The 20,475-nt window shown below is 35.9% G+C and overlaps 2 gene segments (V, D, J or C); both read right to left on the minus strand.

Moving 5' to 3' along the window:
- Positions 1-213: 213 nt before the first annotated feature.
- LOC113045447 (T-cell receptor alpha chain V region RL-5-like) lies at positions 214-2,462 on the minus strand. The segment is given in 2 exon segments: positions 214-2,030; positions 2,223-2,462. Coding segments are annotated over 2 exon segments (471 nt in total).
- LOC113045448 (T cell receptor alpha variable 6-like) lies at positions 2,454-18,109 on the minus strand. The segment is given in 3 exon segments: positions 2,454-3,166; positions 17,830-17,907; positions 18,034-18,109. Coding segments are annotated over 3 exon segments (456 nt in total).
- Between the last annotated feature and the right edge of the window lie 2,366 nt (positions 18,110-20,475).

Here is a 20,475-nt window from a genome sequence, read left to right on the forward strand (position 1 = left end):
ATGAATGTGTATCAGTATCATGTGGATTTGCAACTCTTCATATAACTGAGCACTTCCTCTGTTCTTGTCTGAGTATTGAGTGTGTTTCAGTGACTGTGGGTATCAGAGCACAGCAGAGCACAGTAGTACACAGCAGAGTCAGACACGTAGATTCTTGATGAAGAGTTCATTGTTGCAGAAAGTCTTTTCTGGAAACTGTGCTCAGTGCTTTATTGACCCAGAATGAATGTTGGTGATCTTTTTGGTATTTGTTTGTACCAGAAAAAAAACCAGTAAATGAAGAAAGCATCTTCATCAGTTTGACAACACAAGTGTTGCAAATCATCACAACACATGCATATAATGAAACACACTGCAAATCCTCACAAATGTGTGTTCACCCCAGCGTCTGTGAGAAAGAGAGAGAGAGACCAGTCACTCATATCACAGTGGAGTCAGCCGTCTGAACGTCAGTGGCTTGTGTACTGTAAACACATACAAACTTCATCACTGTGTCTGTCAGGCCATCTGTTCCTCTTTCAGGCTTGAACTGATGCCAAAACTAAGTACATTATTAACTGTCTTTATATTTATTTTGAAAGAAGATGCTCAGCATTATGGAAAGGGGCATTACTTTTCCGATAGTGATGTGTCATTCTTGAATGATACGCTCATTTTGAACAAATCTTTAATGTGACTTGGGAAGAACGAGTCGTCTCGGGGGATGATCCATGATTCATCCATTATTATAGGTTCTGTTCCGCTAATAGTAATTCACCTGTGTCAGTCAATGCCAGCCTGAGCCGGAAAGAGAATTGATTAGTTCATAGTTCGGGTCTATCAATAGACAGTAAAAGAAATGGACACAGCGACCCCATTAGATTCAACGGAGACAAGTGAAGTCAATTAGAAGCACGCACTTCCTGGTGGTCGAGCATACTGCGCATACTTAAACTGAGCTTGATGACGTAGATGTCACGTGAGCAACCTGTCTGACAATTGTAAGACTTCTAATCGCTGTACCAAGACAAATCTGAATCACTCACCGAATCTTGCAGATGTTGTTGAACAATTTTGTCCTTTTGCTTTTATGGACTCTCTCAGAGTCGGTAAAATTATCCGAACTTCCCATCACTAATTTCCGACGAGTGCTTGCGGTGTTTGGCCAATCACAATGCACTAGATCAGTTGCCCAATCAGAGCAGACTGCATTTGTTGGAAAGAGGGACTTGGTAGAAAATGAGGAGTTTGAGAGAGGCGGGACATAGTATACAGTATTTTAAAAATAAGGTGTTTTTTTTAAAGCATGTCAGCATATTCTGTTACACCAAATACACAAAATAATTATCTTTAAAAAAAAACATCATATGACCCCTTTAAATGATCTTATGACTCTCTGTCAGGTTCAGCAAAATACCCTCAGATATAAACCCCTCTTTACTCACGCAAATGCATATAAATATGATTTTATCACCTCTTTAAACATGGTTGCTGTATATAATGTGAATATCTGTATATGAAGCATCTTTTAACATATTTAAATCTTTTAAATCTTTGTGTTTAATCCTTCAAGTTTTATCTTTTTTATGTCGTGATTGTGAATGACAATCTATACTGTTTTTACTGATTAGAGGGGAGTTCCCTTGTGTTACCTACTGTACAGCAGATAAGGAGCTTGGATATGTGTGATGTAAATGCAATACTGTGAACCAGGTTTTTGTACAATGTTCTTGTGTTTCCTGTCACTGTGGGCTGCAGAGCGCAGTAGTACAGAGCAGAGTCTGATATAGATACAGAGGAGATCTCCAGATCCACATGGTTTTCTTTGTCTTTGGTGACTTTGGCAGTGAATCTGGGATCTACAATAGATTCCTGATCGTCTTTTGCACTGCCTGAGATGAACACGATGAACTGAGGAGCTGATCTGGGATACTGACGGTACCAGTACAGAGTATATGCAGATGAATAAATGCAGGATAATGTAACACTTGAACCCTCCTCAGCAAACTCCAAAGTTTTGGTTGGTTTAATTTCATTTCCATATGCTGCATCTGTAAGAGGAGATCATATTTTTTAAGAACAGTAGTTTAAATTGAATGCATATTCATTTTAAATTTATCAGTATAGAATGCAACAACAACATAAAGATAAACACTAGTTAAATTAACACAACTTTATTTGTAGAAGAAATTAGTCATTCTGGCTGCTCAACGTACTAGGATGCAAAATACTTCAATACTTACATGCAAAGGCAAAAAGCAGAATTACAGAATTGAGAATCATTGTGTGTGTTTCTTATTCTCTCTGTAACAGAGACTTGCAGTTTTTCAACAACATCAGATATCCATGTTTTAAGCCCCACCTCCCAGCTTCATTGGTTTTATTGAGTCTATGATGTACTTAAGTTTACAAAGCTTTAGGGAAATGCAGCTCAAATCTGTTTCATACACCACTGTCATTTGATCACTATTCATGTCCTATAGTACATTGCGCCCTCTTGTGGTTACTTACAAACGCTATTGTATGATAAAGAATTTTTCAATATAATCTGTATTAATTCTTCATTATTTTTGTTTTTGTTATAGCACTTTTTATTATCTCTGTTTAGGTGTGCATATCCACACAGAATAAATTTAGGGATGATGTTTATTTTGGTGGTAAAGCATATTCACTTGGCGTGCCTATACATACTGTAATCAAGCTGAATTGTTTTTAAATCAACATTTGGTCGCGGACTTACAGAGTATAGTGTAAGTAAATAACAATAATAGTATTCACATACAATAGTATTGATGTGCATTCATAATCTATCTATAATTCATATAATTGGTTGTGTTTTTGTACAGTGTTCTGGTGTTTCATGTCACTGTGGGCCTCAGAGCACAGTAGTACAGAGCAGAGTCTGATACAGCAGCAGAGGAGATCTCCAGATCCACACGTTTGATTTCTTTTGTTGCTTGTTTTTCTTTTCTGAGCTTAGTAGAGAACCTGGGATCTACATCAGATGTCCTAGTCTCTTTCACACTCTCCATTATGAGCACAAGAAATTGAGGAGCTGATCCGGGAGACTGACGGTACCATTGAAGTGATTGTGCAGAGGAATAACTGCAGGATAAAGTAACAGTTGAACCCACTGCAGCAGATTCCTCAGTGCTGTCTGGTGTGATTTCATCTCCAAAACTCACCCCTGGAAAAGAGAAAATGAATAACTTATTTTTCAAATAGTGTTTTAAATTGTGAATTTGTATACCGTACTTACAATAAAACAATACTGGTTAACAATTATATTAAATGTTGTTGCTACATTGTCATCATGATATTAAAAATACAGTACTTTTTTAAATATACAACAAGCTCATTTAGCATTTGAAATGTAACATTTATGTACAATACTGTATATATTCTCTATCTGATCTTTTTCAAAATGCACATGCAGGCAAAACATACACAAATGCACTTACATGTCAAAAAAGAGAGCAGAATGGCGAAATAATATATCATTGTGTGTGTGATTGTCACAGCAACAAGACTGAGGTTTGTGACAGTCTAGCAAATTCAACAAGATCATCTCAGATCTATGTGCCAAACTCCTCCTCTTTTATCCTTTTTTTATAGCAAAAAAAGTTTTTTTCAAATCGATATATTCTAAACCCAGCCTTTACATATGTAGAAACATGAGATTTTCTTGTGCAGTTAATTTTTTATTGTTATTATATATTAATACTATATATTATATAAAATTATAGGATATAGTAATGGTAGAAAAATCATATAGATTTGCATGTCATATAACTGAGCTCTTGAAGTGCTTGTATGATTAAACAATCTTTTTTTCACATTATCAGGATCAATTTATACACCCAATGAATCAGTCTCTTTATGGATTATGTTATAAATGTGATTCAAAGATGTGTTTGTACTTGATGTATGGCACACGTTCCAGTAGTATTTTTTGTACAGTGTTCCTGTTGCTCAATTGGTAAAGCACTGTGTTGTCAAGCGCAAGGTTGGGGGTTTGAATCCTCGGGAACAAATGATAGGGAAAAATTGATAGCCTGAATGCACTGTAAGTCGCTTTGGATAAAAGCGTCTGCTAAATGCATAAATTAAATTTTAATTTATTTTTGTACACATGTAGGTTCTTGATCATCAATGGAACTGTTTTTGATGTTGTATCCAGTGTCGCAGAAAATCTCTTCTTAAAATCAGGCTCAGTAGTTCCCTCACCGTAAGTTAATTTATTTAGAATGAATGTTGGTGATCTGTTAGGTAGCTGTTGGTACCAGAAGAAGTATGGGTTTAAATCAGTGTAATATATTTACACCATACAATAACTTGAGCTACTTCACTCGCAGTCATTTCTTCTGAAGACTATGTGTGAATACATTTAGTATTGTATATGAAAAATAGTAAACACTTTTTTGTAAAAAAAATACAGAAACAAAAAAATGCTTACCATCACAATGAGCTATGAAGCACAGAGAAATTAAAGCCCATCTAAACATAGTTGATCTTTGAACAAACATTCACTCAACTCTGCTCTCAAAAGCTCTGTGTCATAAAGCTCTTCTTTAAATGTTTGTATCATGTAACATGATATACTCATTCATGGAAGGAGCAATGCTAACCCCTTGTGGAGAAAGTTTGAAATTGATAAAAATAACCTTATCTTGCAAACCTTGAACAAGCCTTTATAAAGGTATTATTGATATAAACAGTGTTTTTAAACAAATGCTTGATCACCACTTTACTTATGTTATATATCTGAATGTTTTAAAGCTATTTACTAATTTCTAGAATAACTGAATAAAGTATCAGTGTATGTACTTCATGCTTACATGAAGTTTAAACAATCTTATGACTCAGTCTCTGTCAGGTTCTGGTAAATACTCTCAGATATAAACCACACTTTCAACACCACCTTGGAAATCTTTTTTTTTTTCTTCTTCTCATCTTTTTTAAACATGGTTGCTTTATAAAATGTTATGAAATCCCAGAGAAGTGTCTTTTAAGTGATTCTTTGTGTCTCCTTTTCTGTTATTACATTTTATGTTGTGAATGATACTGCTTTTTGCTGATTAGAAGATTAGATGCTGATTTAGTTTCCTTGTGTTACCTAAAGCAGATATGGAGCTTGGATATGTGTGATGTAGATGCAATACTGTGAAACAGGTTTTTGTACAGTGTTTTTGTGTTTCCTGTCACTGTGGGCCTCATAGCGCAGTAGTACAGAGCAGAGTCTGTTGTAGATGCAGGGGAGATCTTCAGATCCACATGGTTTTCTTTGTCTTTGGTGACTTTGGCAGTGAATCTGGAATCTACATTAGACTTCTGATCTTGTTTTGATCCATCTGAGATGAACACGATGAACTGAGGAGCTGATCCGGGATACTGACGGTACCAGTAGAGAGTTAATGCAGATGAATAACTGCAGGATAATGTAACACTTGAACCCTCCTCAGCAAACTCCAAAGTTTTGGTTGGTTTAATTTCATTTCCATATGCTGCATCTGCAAAATAAATAAAATATTTTAAGAAGCGCTGTATATTATGTTATATTCAATCTTTAGTCAGTTAATTATTAGCCTTTCTGGCTGCTCATAATATTTAGTTTCAAAACACAGACTCTTCAATACTTACATGCAAAAACAGAAAACATAATGACAGAACGAAGCATCATTGTGTGTGTTTCTTATTCTCTCTCTAACAGACTTGAAGTTAAAGATCACATCAGGTATCAGTGCTTTAAACCCCTCCTCTTCCAGACAACTCTATGAGAAGGAAGATCAGATTAGATTCGATTCATACACTATTGAGTCATTTACTATTCATATCCTATTGTAACATCTTGTGGTTACTTATGACATAAATCTTCAGAACACAAGAATGCTAGATTATTCCTCATACTTTAATTGGCACAGTACTTTAGATCTCATAAGGTTTATGACATACACTATGTAATTTATAATGTTTACATTATTTATTTATTTATTTATTTATTTTATCCATGTTATTTTTGTGGGACAGAGGTAAATAGCATGTGTGTTTGCACTTCATCATATAATTAAACACTTTCTCTGTTTTTGTATGAGTGTGTTTCAGTCACTGTGGGCTTCAGAGCACAGTAGTACACAGCAGAGTCAGACACATGCAGATTCTTGATCGTCAGTGGAACTGAATCTGAGCACCATTATCTTTTGCTCCAAATTTGTTTCTCCACAGAATGTATTTTGGAAAATCATTTGCTCTCTGGATGTACCAGAAGAGTTCTGGTTTAAATGAAGTTGTTTTATATTTGCATTTTAATGTTATTGATTTTCCTTCAAATTCGTGAGGAAAAAAAAAACATCATCCAAAAATAAACCATGGCTAACAGTCAGATTCAGCCGTTTATTTATGATCCAGAATCAGATCCCGAGGCTGAAACTGAACGAGAGCAGCAGCAGCAACGACTCGCTCCGAGCGGGACTCGAACCCGGGTCTCCGGCATGGGAGGGGACGCACTAACAAGGAGGCAGAGATATTTGAAGCAGTTTTACTCACCGCCTGTGGTTCCAACACACGATCGTGACCCTTTTTTGTTGGGATTGCATCATCTTTAAGAAATAAACGATGTGCAAATCCGGCGTCAAACTGGGTCTTGTTTGTAAAACAAACATCTTCGAAATGCAGAGAACAAACAAAAACACTTGCACAACTCCGTTGATGCTCTGTAAAAATAAACTCCATCCACTGGTCCCTTAATGCTGTTTTTTTTTTTTTTTGGTAATCTGTGCAGGGTTGTCTTGCCCTGGCAACCAAAAACACACTTCTTTTGTGACTTTTCATGATGCTCTCGCTCTGATCAGTGAATGTCTGTTGTGCTCCATCTAACGTCACACAGAGCCATACTCGAAAAAAACTTTCCGAAACTTGTGACAAACCGGAAGGAGTATTTTGGGAACAAAAATACTCCTTCAAACATACAACTTAATTTTTGAAACTTTGTCCATGTTTAGCATGGGAATCCAACTCTTTAACAGTGTAAAAATCTCAGTATGCATGAAATAGCATTTCACCCCCCCTTTAAGTTGTGCCTTTGCATACTGCCCTCTTCAGGATATTATTGTAAAAAGATTTTTATAAATATGTTTTATGTTTGTTTAATTCATTGTTCCTTCAGCATTTGACAGAGAAAAGTCTCACTATTTTACAGTGACTATGTTTCCAATGTCTTCATTTAAGTTATTGATAATTTTACCCTTTTGCCACTTAAACATGCACGATTATACCTTACATTTTTACATTCTGTACATTTGTACAATTTAAAGTGAATCATTAACATATAGGTAATGTAGGGAATAGAAAATGTAGATTTACACAAGTCAGATTTAAATTTATTCAAATATGTGAAATATGCATTTTTGCTTAATGTGTTTGATTTACAGATATTACAGCACATAATCTGTTATTTTAGCAGGAAATACCTCCAGGCTCACAATATCAGGCTATTATGAACAGGTAAAATACAAAGAAATAGAGAAATAGAGGTGCATTGAGCCTCCTTGTGGTTAAATAAAAAACAGGAGCTCTGGATCCCAGATACTGACTATGCCAGGGCATGTTAATCATAGTTCCATCATATTTACAGATGTCGTAGATGTTTTATTTATTTATTTACTTACTTATTGATATACAACTGTAATTCAGGAAGTATGTGTTTTATTTTTATCACCCTACCGTTTCAGTAACCACACACAGGTGTTTCCACAAGTATTATTATATTGTGTAAATTATAGATTGTGGGTCTGACAATGCTTGACATCAAAGGGAAAAATTATTTGAGTTTTTGTACAGCTTCACATAGACTTTGTATCACTGTGCTCCAACTCTTAGAGCACAATAATAGAGAGCTGAATCTGACAGAGTTACTCCAGTAATAATGAGTTTAGTGGATGATTGTGGTGTAGTCGACTGAAAGCGGGGATCATCGGAGCTCCCACCTCCACCTCTTGGATTCTTATATATTAAATAGTGAAGCTCTCCATTAGGATACTGTCTGTACCAATAAAGTCTAATATTACTGCTGCTTGTATCATATGTGCAGCTGAGGGTCACAGTCTCATCTTCCTTCTTCATGACACTAGTTTCTTGATTTGGTCCAATCTGGTCTGCAGTCATCACACCTAAAACAAGCAAACATAATAAGAGTCAAGTTACACAAAACTATCCAATTAGATGTGTCTGGATACACCTGTAATTATTAAAAGAGTCATGTTTTACCTGAAGTCATAATTAAAATCAGCAGCAGGTGTTTCTCCATGTTGACTAGGTCAGATCAGGTGTGTGTTAATGTTGTCTGTGCTCTGAGCTGTAGATCTGTGTTACTGTGAGTCTCTGTTTCACTCTCAAACACACTGGAACTTCCTGCTTTCTGTGTGATGATATCATCTGTTGCTATTCATTTTTTTTTTACTTAGAGGAAGGCTTTTGCAACTGCAAGAAATTATAAATTAATTAATTAATTTATTTATTTAGCAGATGATTTTGAAGAAACATATAGACATAAATGACTTTGTCGTAATGGTTTTAGGCTCATGTGATTTGAGTTCGGAAGTTCTGCCAAGTACACTGAGTGTGAAATTTGTTTGTACAGTATCTTTCTGTGATTAGGACTGCAGAAGATTGATGCTGATCCATGAGCAGTATTGAACAGTTATGATTTTCTTCATGTTTTTGTGTGAGTGTTTTTTAGTCGCAGTGTTTTAGAGCACAGTAGTACACAGCAAAATCTAACATATATGCACATTCTGGATTGTCAGTGGAACTGTTCTTCGTGTGAAGATCAAAAACATCTCTCCTTAAAACAAGGCTCGGTAGATCCTTCACAAAAAGTAAATACTGTACTCTCTGAATAAATGTTAGTGCTACTTGCTAGTTGTTGTACCAGAAGAAATAGAAGTCTTCATTCGTAGATGAGGTAAAATAATTGATCCAGAAGGCTGTCCATCACTGTCTTGATCTCAGCACACTGAGATTGCCTGCTTTTCAGTGTTTAGCACTAAAGATCTTTCTGCTCTTCATGAAATACTGTGCACTTGAGTCTTTATCTGCTTTGATGATTTGCTTCTTCAGATTTCTTCAGCCTCCCAAAAAGTTAACAATGTTTTAGGTAAACACATTTTTTATTGTTTAAAAGACCCTTCCAATACTAGAATTTATGAAAAATTAACGATTCTGTAATCCTTTATCAATCTGTTTCGTATAGAAAAATACTATCATTAGGCTATTACTTTGATCAAATTCTCTAAAGTCATTATTATTGTGTCCACCTAAAAATGACAATTTTGTCAATGTCAGTAATTGTTTTCAGTTTCTACAAAATATTTACTGTACGTTGATTAGAATAAAAAAAAAACAATGAGCAAGATATATTGACAATTGAATTAATCATTTAATACAGCATTTAGGGCAATATGACATCTATTTTGCTGGTTGTGATAAAAATACTTTTAATAATTGCAGATAAATAATTGTAACATAAAAACAATAGAATATAAATCAATAAATCGATCAATAAATCTTTAAACAAATTGTCCAAATTCACCCTAGACTTTTGTTAGTTTGGATTTTTTTTGGGGGGGGGGTTAGGGTTAGGGTTAGGGGGAGGGGGGGGGCATGTTTATTTCTGAGGAGTTTTTTTAGATGTGGAAATGATTGAGCAACTGAAATTTCTTAATCAGATTCTGCCCTCCTTTCCACCCTTAAATACTGTTGACAACTTTATCCGAAAAACAAACCCCTTTTATATTCCCCAATTCTCCCTTCCCCCCATAATTCCTGTGTAGGTTTTATAGTCATGATAAAACAAATTGAAAAGCTTATTTGCAGTTCTGAGTTTATAATGTACAAGTTAGCCTATGAATTCTCTCTTTACTCCAGCAGGACTTTTTATGAGTGTTTTATCTGGCATATATATATATATATATATGCTATTATCTGAAATGACCTGAATTTATTAAGTAGTCTGTAAGTGTCAAAATGCTTATCTTCTTTTGTGTATTGCTTCACTTCTACCTCTTTTTCAACATAACATATACTGAAATTATGAATCACACTCTCACACAGGTGTTTCCACAAGTGTAATTATATTGTGTGTGTTATAGATTGTGGGTTAGATCAGGTTTGAGATCAAAGGGAAAAATTCATTTGAGTTTTTGTACGGGTTCACAAAGACTTTGTATCACTGGGCTGCTACTCTTAGAGCACAGTAATAGAGAGCTGAATCTGACAGAGTTACTCCAGTAATAATGAGTTCAGTGGATTTTTCTGATGTAGTCGACTGAAAGCGTGATTCAGCTGGGCTCCCAGTATCACTCCATGCCCGAGCTTCTTTCCATATTAAATACTTAGGTTCTCCATTAGGATACAGTCTGTACCAGTAAAGTCTAACATATCTGCTGCTTGTATCATATGAGCAGCTCAGTGTCACAGAATCTCCTTCTGTACTGAGGACATTTTCACCCTTGTTTGGCCCAATCTCTTCTGCAGCCATCACACCTGCAAACATAAACATAAATATTTGCTTATATAAAAAAAAGTCAGTAAATTTCAGATTTCACATCACATTTAATTATCTAATTTCCTTAGCAATGGCATCAAAAGGTATTTTACCTGAAATCATGATTAATATCAGTAGCAAGTGTCTGTCCATGTTTTCTAAGTCAGATCAGTTCTGTTGATGTTCTTTCAGTTCTTTTCTTCAGTCTAGAAAATGTAACAAGATCATATACAGTAGGATGAATGTGCATCAGTATCACGTGGATTTGTCATATATTGTCTCATCAAATAGCTGAGCACTTCCTCTCTTTTTGTGTGAGTGTTGAGTGTGTTTCAGTCACTGTGGGCTGCAGAGCACAGTAGTACACAGCAGAGTCAGACACACGCAGATTCTTGATCATCAGTGGAAATGATGTAGAGTTCAATGTTGCAGAAAATCTCTTCTTGAAACTGTGCTCAGTGCTGTATTGACCCAGAATGAATGTTCGTGATCTGTTTGGTAGTTGTTGGTACCAGAAAAGGTTTATGTTTAATTCAGTGGTAAAATAATTACACCTTACAATAACTTGATCTCTTTCATCTGCAGTAATTTCCCCTGAAGGATTTTTTTTTTTTAACATTTATTATTAGGAACTTATAATATATAATATGGGATAGTTCACCCAAAATTTTTAATTATCTCTTTAATAACTTACCCTCATGTCGTTCCAAACCCGTGAGACCTCTGATCATCTTTGGAAAACAGTTTAAAGGGGGGTGAAATGCTATTTCATGCATACTGAGTTTTTTACACTGTTAAAGAGTTGGATTCCCATGCTAAACATGGACAAAGTTTCAAAAATTAAGTTGTACGTTTGAAGGAGTATTTTTGTTCCAAAAATACTGCTTCCGGTTTGTCACAAGTTTCGGAAAGTTTTTCGAGTATGGCTCTGTGTGATGTTAGATGGAGCGGAATTTCCTTATATGGGTCCTAAGGGCACTTCTCCCGGAAGAGCGCGCGCTCCAGTAGAGCAGAGCACTGAGAGCACAGACATTCACTGATCAGAGCGAGAGCATCGTGAAAAGTCACAAAAGGAGTGTGTTTTTTGTTGCCAGGGCAAGACAACCCTGCACAGATTACCAAAAAAAAAAAAAAACAGCATAAAGGGACCAGTGGATGGAGTTTATTTTTACAGAGCATCAACGGAGTTGTGCAAGTGTTTTTGTTTGTTCCCTGCATTTCGAAGATGCTTGTTTTACAAACAAGGCCCAGTTTGACGCCGGATTTGCACATCGTTTATTTCTTAAGCAGGGCCGTTTGAAGGAATTTGGGGGCCCCAAGCAGAATGGACATAGAGGCCCCCCGACAACAACCCAACACCCCCCCCCCCCACACACACACACACGGAAAGCCTACAGGAACCACAGCATAGCCATACAGTTTAAGTTCACCCGCACCTTATATAAATTAAAAAAATTTTACAGTGCAAATACTGCTTGAAAAAATAGTTTGGTGGGAATTCAATAGTGATTTGCACTGTTTTTTTTTTCTTCTAATAATATGACAGCACAAACTTAGTTTAAACTCTGGGCTGTGCAGGAAATCAGCTATAATTATACAGCTTGTGGTACCTTGTGCTTTATAGAGGAAAAATCAGCACTGAGAAGTGATGCATCTGTTGATGCTGAGGATGAAGTTGATGGTGTAGCTGGGAAATAATTGAAACAAAAATCTGAAATTACCTGTGAAGTACGTTTTACCATTTCCCTGTTAGCATATTGAAAGAGGTCACTATTACCAGCTCAGGGGTGCGTTAAATGAACAACTAAGTTTCCTTTTTTAGATTTTTTTTTTTTAAATGCATAGAATGCAATGCATACATAAAAAAAAAAAAAAAAACATTTAATTATTAATAATTGTTTCTCTGTCTGTACTACTTGTACTTTGAACAATGACAATAAAGTTGACAGATGAATTAAGTGCATTTAAGTGCCATTCAGGTGGGTTTTTAAATAAAGCATTTTCTGAGATGCACATTAAACACCAAACATTAATTTATCTTTTAATTATTGAAAATTAAGCAAACTAAAGTTTTTTTTTAAGAGCAGTTCTGTAGATGTTGTTCATGCGTTCACATTCTTATTTAGTGAGACATCAGACGCGAGACTGAAATCACCGCGAGCGTCACGCGCGCTTCAGTGCGTCTTCAAGGAAGACGCGCTTCTGCTCCTTTCATTAACAGAGACACGCAGAACATGCAGGATTCATATTTAAACAGACTGTTCCTGCTTAATATTTACAGATATTAGTCCTTATCGTGGTTTGATGTAAGCGCAATTGACCTATTTTTAATTCATTCATTCAAAATTTGGCAAATTACGTGTCATTCTGCTTTAAACTGTAAATTCCGTTTTTATGACTGGATTCCGCGATTCTTGCAATCGAAACACGCCACGACGTTCTCTTTATGTTTGCCTGAGCCCTCAAATCAAAACACTGCTGACTCCTTGCAGTGTGCGATTTCTGATCTGCGTTTTCCTTATCCCGTTAAAAAAAAAAAAAAAAAAAAAAAAAACATATTACAGAAACCATATTCCTTCCGTTCGAAAAAAAAAAAAGCAGAGATCACTTGACTTGGTTGGCCTGCTGCTGTCAGCGACAACTGAGAGGGGGCCCCTTGAGGGGGATCCCGATAACAGTGTCATTACACGTTACTGCATTGACGATCAAAGGGGCGCTCACACAGTGTCGTTGCATTTTATTCTTAACCAGTCGTTGTCTTGGGGCCCCAGGTCAGCTCGGGGCCCCAAGCAATTGCTTGGTTTGCCTGCCTTGTTGCCACGGGCCTGTTCTTAAGGATAATGCAGTCCCAACGAAAAAGGGTCACGATTGTGTGTTGGAACCGCAGGCGGTGAGTAAAACTGCTTCAAATATCTCTGTGTTGTTAACTTAGCTATCGGCGCGTAAGCACATCAAGTAAACAACATGGGATGTTGGCATAAAACTGCACTTTCCGAATGTACACCTTAAAAAAAAAAAAAAAGACAACATAAAGTGGAACTTAGTCATTTTCCAAAACCGCTAAGCAAATATATACAGTTTCAATATATACCAAATAGAGACGTCCTGCTGTAGTCGTTGCTGCTCCTGCTCTTGTTCAATTTCAGCCTAGGGATCTGATTCTGGATCATAAATATACGCTGAATCTGACTGTTAGCCATGGTTTGTTTTGGATGATGGTTTTTTCCTCACGGTAATGTCACAGTTTCTAGCGCTCTCAACGCAAAAGCCTACTGGCGCTCAAGATTCTTTAGCTCCGCCCACACGTCACGCCTCCAGACACTCGAGTTTTTCTGGGAAAAATCGGTACAGACTATCTTTCTCTTATAAATATAATAAAACTAAAGACTTTTTGGAGTTATGAAGGATGCAGTACTACTCTATAGGTACTCAAGATTAACAGGATATTGAGTGAAAACGAGCATTTCACCCCCCCTTTAAGATATTTTAGATTTAGTCAGAAAGCTCTCAGTCCCTCCATTGAAACTGTGTGTACGGTATAATGTCCATGGTTAGAAAGGTAAGAAAATCATCATCAAAGCAGTCCATGTGACATCAGAGAGTCATTTAGAATATTTTGTAACATCAAAAATACATTTTGTCCTAAAAAAAAAAGCAAAAACTACGACTTTATTCAGCATTATCTTCTCTTCCGTGTCTGTTGTGAGAGAGTTCAAAACAAAGCAGTTTGTGATATCCGGTTTGCAAACAAATCACTCGATGTAACCGGATCTTTTTGAGCCAGTTCACCAAATCGAACTGAATCGTTTGAAACAGTTCACTTCTCTAATAAGCATTAATCCACAAATGACTTAAGCTGTTAACTTTTTTAATGTGGCTGACACTCGCTCTGAGTTAAAACAAACCAATATCCCAAAGTAATTCATTTACTCAAACAGTACACTGACTGAACTGCTGTGAAGAGAGAACTGAAGATGAACACCGAGCCGAGCCAGATAATGAACAAACGATTACTCGTTCTCGAGTCAAGATCCGGTTGCATCGGTTTTCAGATCACCAGTAGTTATGGGTAGTTCGGTTCTTTTCTGCGAACCGGTTCTTCCAAACAGTTCGATTCAATAAACCGGTTGAAGAAAACGGTTCACCCGTTCTTTTGCACTCGACGTAATGAGGTCATTGCCGATGATTACCCTTGATTCAATCCTTTGGTTTACCTGCACTCATAACATTAGCACAGAATCAGTTCAGAATCAATCACCAAAAGAATCAGTTTGGTTCAGATGCTCTGTGTGTCAGTCTGCTTCACAATGAATCACGCATGAGCAGTATCAACAGCTCCTCGGTTCACAAATTGTTGAAGTGGTTCAAGAAGATCCGGTAACATCAAGTGATTTGTTTGCAAACCAGATATCACTAAACTGCTTTGTTTTGAACTCGCTCAGAACAGACCCGGAAGAGAAGACAATGCTGAATAAAGTCGTCGTTTTTGCTATTTTTGGACCAAAATGTATTTTTGTTACACTGACCCTCTGATGTCACATGGACTACTTTGAAGATGTTTTTCTTACCTTTCTGGACATGGACAGTATACCGCACATAGGTTTTCAATGGAGGGACAGAAAACTCTTGGACTAAATCTAAAATATCTTAAACTGTGTTCCGAAGATGATCAGAGGTCTCACGGGTTTAGAACGACATGAGGGTGAGTCATTAATGACATAATTTTCATTTTTCAATGAACTAACCCTTTAAGTGTAAACATTTAGTAACCTAAGTTCAAGTAAACCTTTTTCAGTTTAAGTATGCAGAAACAAAAATGTGCTTACCATCATAATATGTTATGAAGCAAAGCTAAATCAAAGCCCATCTAGACATAGTTGATCTATGAGGAAAAATAACAGAAAATTAATTCGAATTAATTAATTAAATCTTTTAAAAGCTCTGTGATTATCACATAAAGCTCTTCTATGTTTGTATCATGTCACATGATATATTCATACATGCAGAGAGCAAGGCTGAACCCTTGTGGAGGAATTTTGAAATTGCTAAACATTGTTATTTTTCAAACCTTGAGCAATTCTTTATAAATATTATGTTTGATGTAAATAGTGTTTTTGACCATATGCTTGATCACCACAATACTTTTGTTTTGTCTCTGAATGTTTTAAATCTATTTGCTGATTTGTAAATAACTGAATGTCATATCATTGAATGTACTTCATGCTTTACAGATATAACCCCCTTTCCCCACCAGCTAGGAAAAAGGAAATGCATATAAATATGATTTTATCACCCCTTTAACATGGTTGCTGTATAAAATGTTATAAATATTTTCAGAAGCATCTTTTAACATCTTCAAATTTTAAGTCTTTGTGTTTAATCCTTTATGTTATCTTTTTAATGTTGTGATTGTGAATGACAATCCATTGTGTTTTTACTGAATAGAGTTCCCTAAAGCAGATATGGAGCTTGAATATGTGTAATGTAGATGCAATACTGTGAAACAGGTTTTTGTACAGTGTTCTTGTGTTTCCTGTCACTGTGGGCTGCAGAGCGCAGTAGTACAGAGCAGAGTCTGATGTAGATGCAGAGGAGATCTCCAAATCCACATGGTTTTCTTTGTCTTTGGTGACTTTGGCAGTGAATCTGGAATCTATATTAGAGTCCTTAGATTGTTTTGAACTGTCTAAGATGAGCACAATAAACTCAGGAGCTGATCCGGGATACTGGCGGTACCAGTAGAGAGTTAATGCAGATGAATAACTGCAGGATAATTTAACAATTGAACCCTCCTCAGCAAACTCCAAAGTTTTGGTTGGTTTAATTTCATTTCCATATGCTTCATCTGCAAGAGTAGATAAAATCTTTTAAGAACAGTTGTTTAAAATGAATATATATTCAATTTAGATTCTCAGCATTGAATGCAATTTACAACATGAAGATAAACTCCAATTAAATTAACACAATTTTGAGAAGAAATTAGTCATTCTGGCTGCTCAAAGTACTAGGATGCAAAACACTTCAATACTTACATGCAAAGGCAAAAAGCAGAATTACAGAATGGAAAATCATTGTGAGTGTTTCTTATTCTCCCTCTAACAGACTTTAAGTTTTACAAGATCACAGCAGATATCAATGTTTTAAACCCCACCTCCCAGCTTCATTGGTTTGTGACAGTCTAGCAAATTCAACAAGATCATCAAAGATCTATGTGCCAAACTCCTCCTCTTTTATCCTTTTTCATTTTGATGGCAATTCTTTGTTTGTTTTTTTATCTATATATCCTGTTAACTGTCACCCTGGCCCCTCGGTGGGCCCCCTACACTTACGTCACTACAGTATATTACAGTTAAATCCTAATCTAATCATGACAAACTATATACTGTATCATTGGAAAGGTCTAAGACTCCTAAATAGATGTTTTACCAATCTTTTTTGTTAAAAATTATGTAAGAAAAGTAACCGATTAATTTATGGTAAAAGTGCACCTCAAAAATCTACATCATAACAGGAGTTCTGACTTTAGAAATCATCAGAAATGATGTATCACTTGAAAATGTAAAATCTCAAAATTCATCCTTTGAAACCAATTTCAATATATATATTTTTTAATTCAAACATTGCATTGCCATGAAAATGGTTCATCAAAATCATGTTACCAAATGTTTTCAGTCATGAATTATAAAAAATTAGGTTTGGATCATGCACTTTCAAGTCTATGTTCAAAAATGTGAGTGACGGTTAAGAGGATATTCTAAACCCAGCCATTAAATGTGTAGTAACAAGAGATTTTCTTATGCAGGTCAAATCTTTATTATATATTAATACTATATATGATATAAAATTATACGTTATAGTAGTGGTAGAGAAATCATGTAGATTCGCATGTCATATAATTGAGCTCTTGAAGTGACCGTATGATTAAACTATCTTTTTTCACAGTATCGGAATCAATTATAATCAATCAGTCTCTTTATGGATTATGTTATAAATGTGATTCAAAGATGTGTTTGTACTTGATACATTGCACAGGTTCCAGTAGTATTTTTTGTACAGTGTTGTTGTGTTTCCTGTGACTGTGGGCCTCAGAGCACAGTAGTACACAGCAGAGTCAGACACACGCACATCTTTGATCATCAGTGGAACTGTTTTTGATGTTGTATCCAGTGTCGCAGAAAATCTCTTCTTAAAATCAGGCTCAGTAGTTCCCTCACTAAAAGTTAATTTATTTAGAATGAATGTTGGTGATCTGTTAGGTAGCTGTTGGTACCAGAAGAGGTATGGGGCTGTATCAGTGGTAATATATTTACACCATACAATAACTTGAGCTCCTTCACTCGCAGTCATTTCTTCTGAAGACTGTTCAACTCTGTCCTGTCCCGAAGACCCTGGGGAACAATAGACAGAGAAAACAAATCATTTATATGGATTATTAGGAATGTAAGTATAAACATTTAGTAACCTATATTTATGTAAACCTTTTTGATGTTAAAGAATGGAGAAAAAAAGCTCACCATCATAATGTGTTATTAAGCACATATACATTAAAGCCCATCTAAACATAGTTGACCTGAAATTCACTTAACTCTGCTTTCAAAAACTTTGGGCTCATCTCACAGAGCTCTTGCTTAAATGTTTGTAACATGTCACATGATATACTCATAAATGGAGGGAGCAAGGCTGACCCCTTGTGGATGATGTTAGAACTGGCTAAAAATTATGTTATTTTACAAACACAGACAAATTCTTTGTAAATGATTGATATAGTGTTTTTGAACAAATGCTTGATCACCACTATATTTATTACACTTCTGTATGTTTTAAAGCTATTTACTCATTCATTTTAACAATAACTGAATGAAGTAAGTATAAAGTAACTGAATAAATGCATCTAAAGTACATTGTTATGATTTTACAAGTTAGATCTCTTATAAAATGCTATAAAGACATAAATAAGCATCTTTTAAGTGTGTCTCCCTTTCTGTTATTAAAGATTTTTATGTTCTGAGTGACAATCCTGATTTTCTTTGTCTTTATTGGCTTTGAAAGTGAATCTGGAATCTATATAAGACTTTTTTTATCCATCTGTGACGAGGATAATGAACTGAGGAGCTAATCCGGAATACTGATGGTACCAGTAGAGAGTTAGTACAGATGAATAACTGCAGGATAATTTAACACTTGAACCCTCATCAGCAAACTGTTTTGTTTCAATTCCATATATTGTATCGACAAAAGTAGATCAAATCTTTCATAAACTTGTGTTTATATTGAGTAAATTAATATTCAGCAGATATTGGAAAGATTCAGCAGATTTGGCTGCTTATGATATGAATATATGCAAATGTAGAGAACAGAATGACAGAATTGAGCATTGTTTGTGTTTCTTATGCTCTTTCTAACAGTCTTGAAGTTTAAGAAGATCACATCAGTTATCAGTGCTTTAACTAGTACTATTGTACTAGGAGCTCAATCAAGCGCAATGTTGGGGGTTCGATTCCCTGGGAATACATGATAAGGTAAAAATTGATAGCCTGAAAGGCGTCTGCTAAATGCGTAAATTTTAAACTCAACTTCTAACTCTGTTATATTTACATTTACATTACATTTACATTTATTTATTTAGCAGACGCTTTTATCCAAAGCAATCAAAAACAACAAAAAGAGCAATGATATATAAGTGCTATAACAAGTCTCAGTTAGGTTAACACAGTACACGTAGCATGGGATTTTAACTAATATAATAAATAAAAAGAAAACAGATAGAATGAAAAAAATAAAAGAATAGAGCAAGCTAGAGGTCTTTTCACATACACACACATACATATACAATTGCATAATAAATGAAAAGAAAATAGAATACAAAAAGATTAGAAAGGTAGTTAGATTTTTTAAAGAATAGAATTAGAATAGTGAGTGTTAAAGTTAGAGGGTCAAATAAAGATTGAAGAGATGTGTTTTAAGACGATTCTTGAAGATGGCTAAGGACTCAGCTGCTCGGATTGAGTTGGGGAGTTCATTCCACCAGAAGGGAACATTTAATTTAAAAGTCCGTAAAAGTGACTTTGTGCTTCTTTGGGATGGCACAATCAAGCGACGTTCACTTGCAGAACGCAAGCTTCTAGAGGGCACATAAGTCTGAAGTAACGAATTTAGGTAAATGGGTGCAGAGCCAGTGGTAGTTTTGTAGGCAAACATCAATGCCTTGAATTTTATGCGAGCAGCTGTTGGAAGCCAGTGCAAATTGATAAGCAGAGGTGTGACGTGTATTCTTTTTGGCTCATTAAAAATTTATCTTGCTGCCGCATTCTGAATTAATTGTAAAGGTTTGATAGAATTGGCTGGAAGACCTGCCAAGAGGGCATTGCAATAGTCCAGCCTGGACAGAACAAGAGCTTGAACAAGGAGTTGTGCAGCATGTTCCAAAAGAAAGGGCTTGATCTTCTTGATGTTGAATGAAGCAAATCTGCAGGATCGGACAGTTTTAGCAATGTGGTCTGAGAAAGTCAGCTGATCATCAGTCACAACTCCAAGGCTTCTAGCTGTTTTTGAAGGAGTTATGGTTGACGTGCCTAACTTGATGGTGAAATTGTGATGGAACGATGGGTTTCCTGGAATCACAAGCAGTTCTGTCTTGGCAAGGTTGAGTTGAAGGTGATGGTCCATCATCCAGGAAGAAATGTCAGTTAGACAAGCTGAGATGCGAATAGCTACCGTCGGATCATCAGGATGGAATGAGAGGTAGAGTTGAGTGTCATCAGCAATAAATTTGGATTCTGCTCTTGCCAGTCTTAGAGCTTCAACAACTGAGAGCAAGGCCGTCTCAGTTGAATGTTCACTTCTGAAGCCAGATTGGTTGCTGTCAAGGAGATGGTTGTGTGTGAGAAATGTAGAGACTTGTTTGAACACAGCTCGTTCAAGTTTTTTTGGAATAAAAGGAAGAAGGGAAACTGGTA

This window comes from Carassius auratus, chromosome 27, assembly GCF_003368295.1.
Source record: "Carassius auratus strain Wakin chromosome 27, ASM336829v1, whole genome shotgun sequence".
NCBI lineage: Eukaryota > Metazoa > Chordata > Actinopteri > Cypriniformes > Cyprinidae > Carassius > Carassius auratus.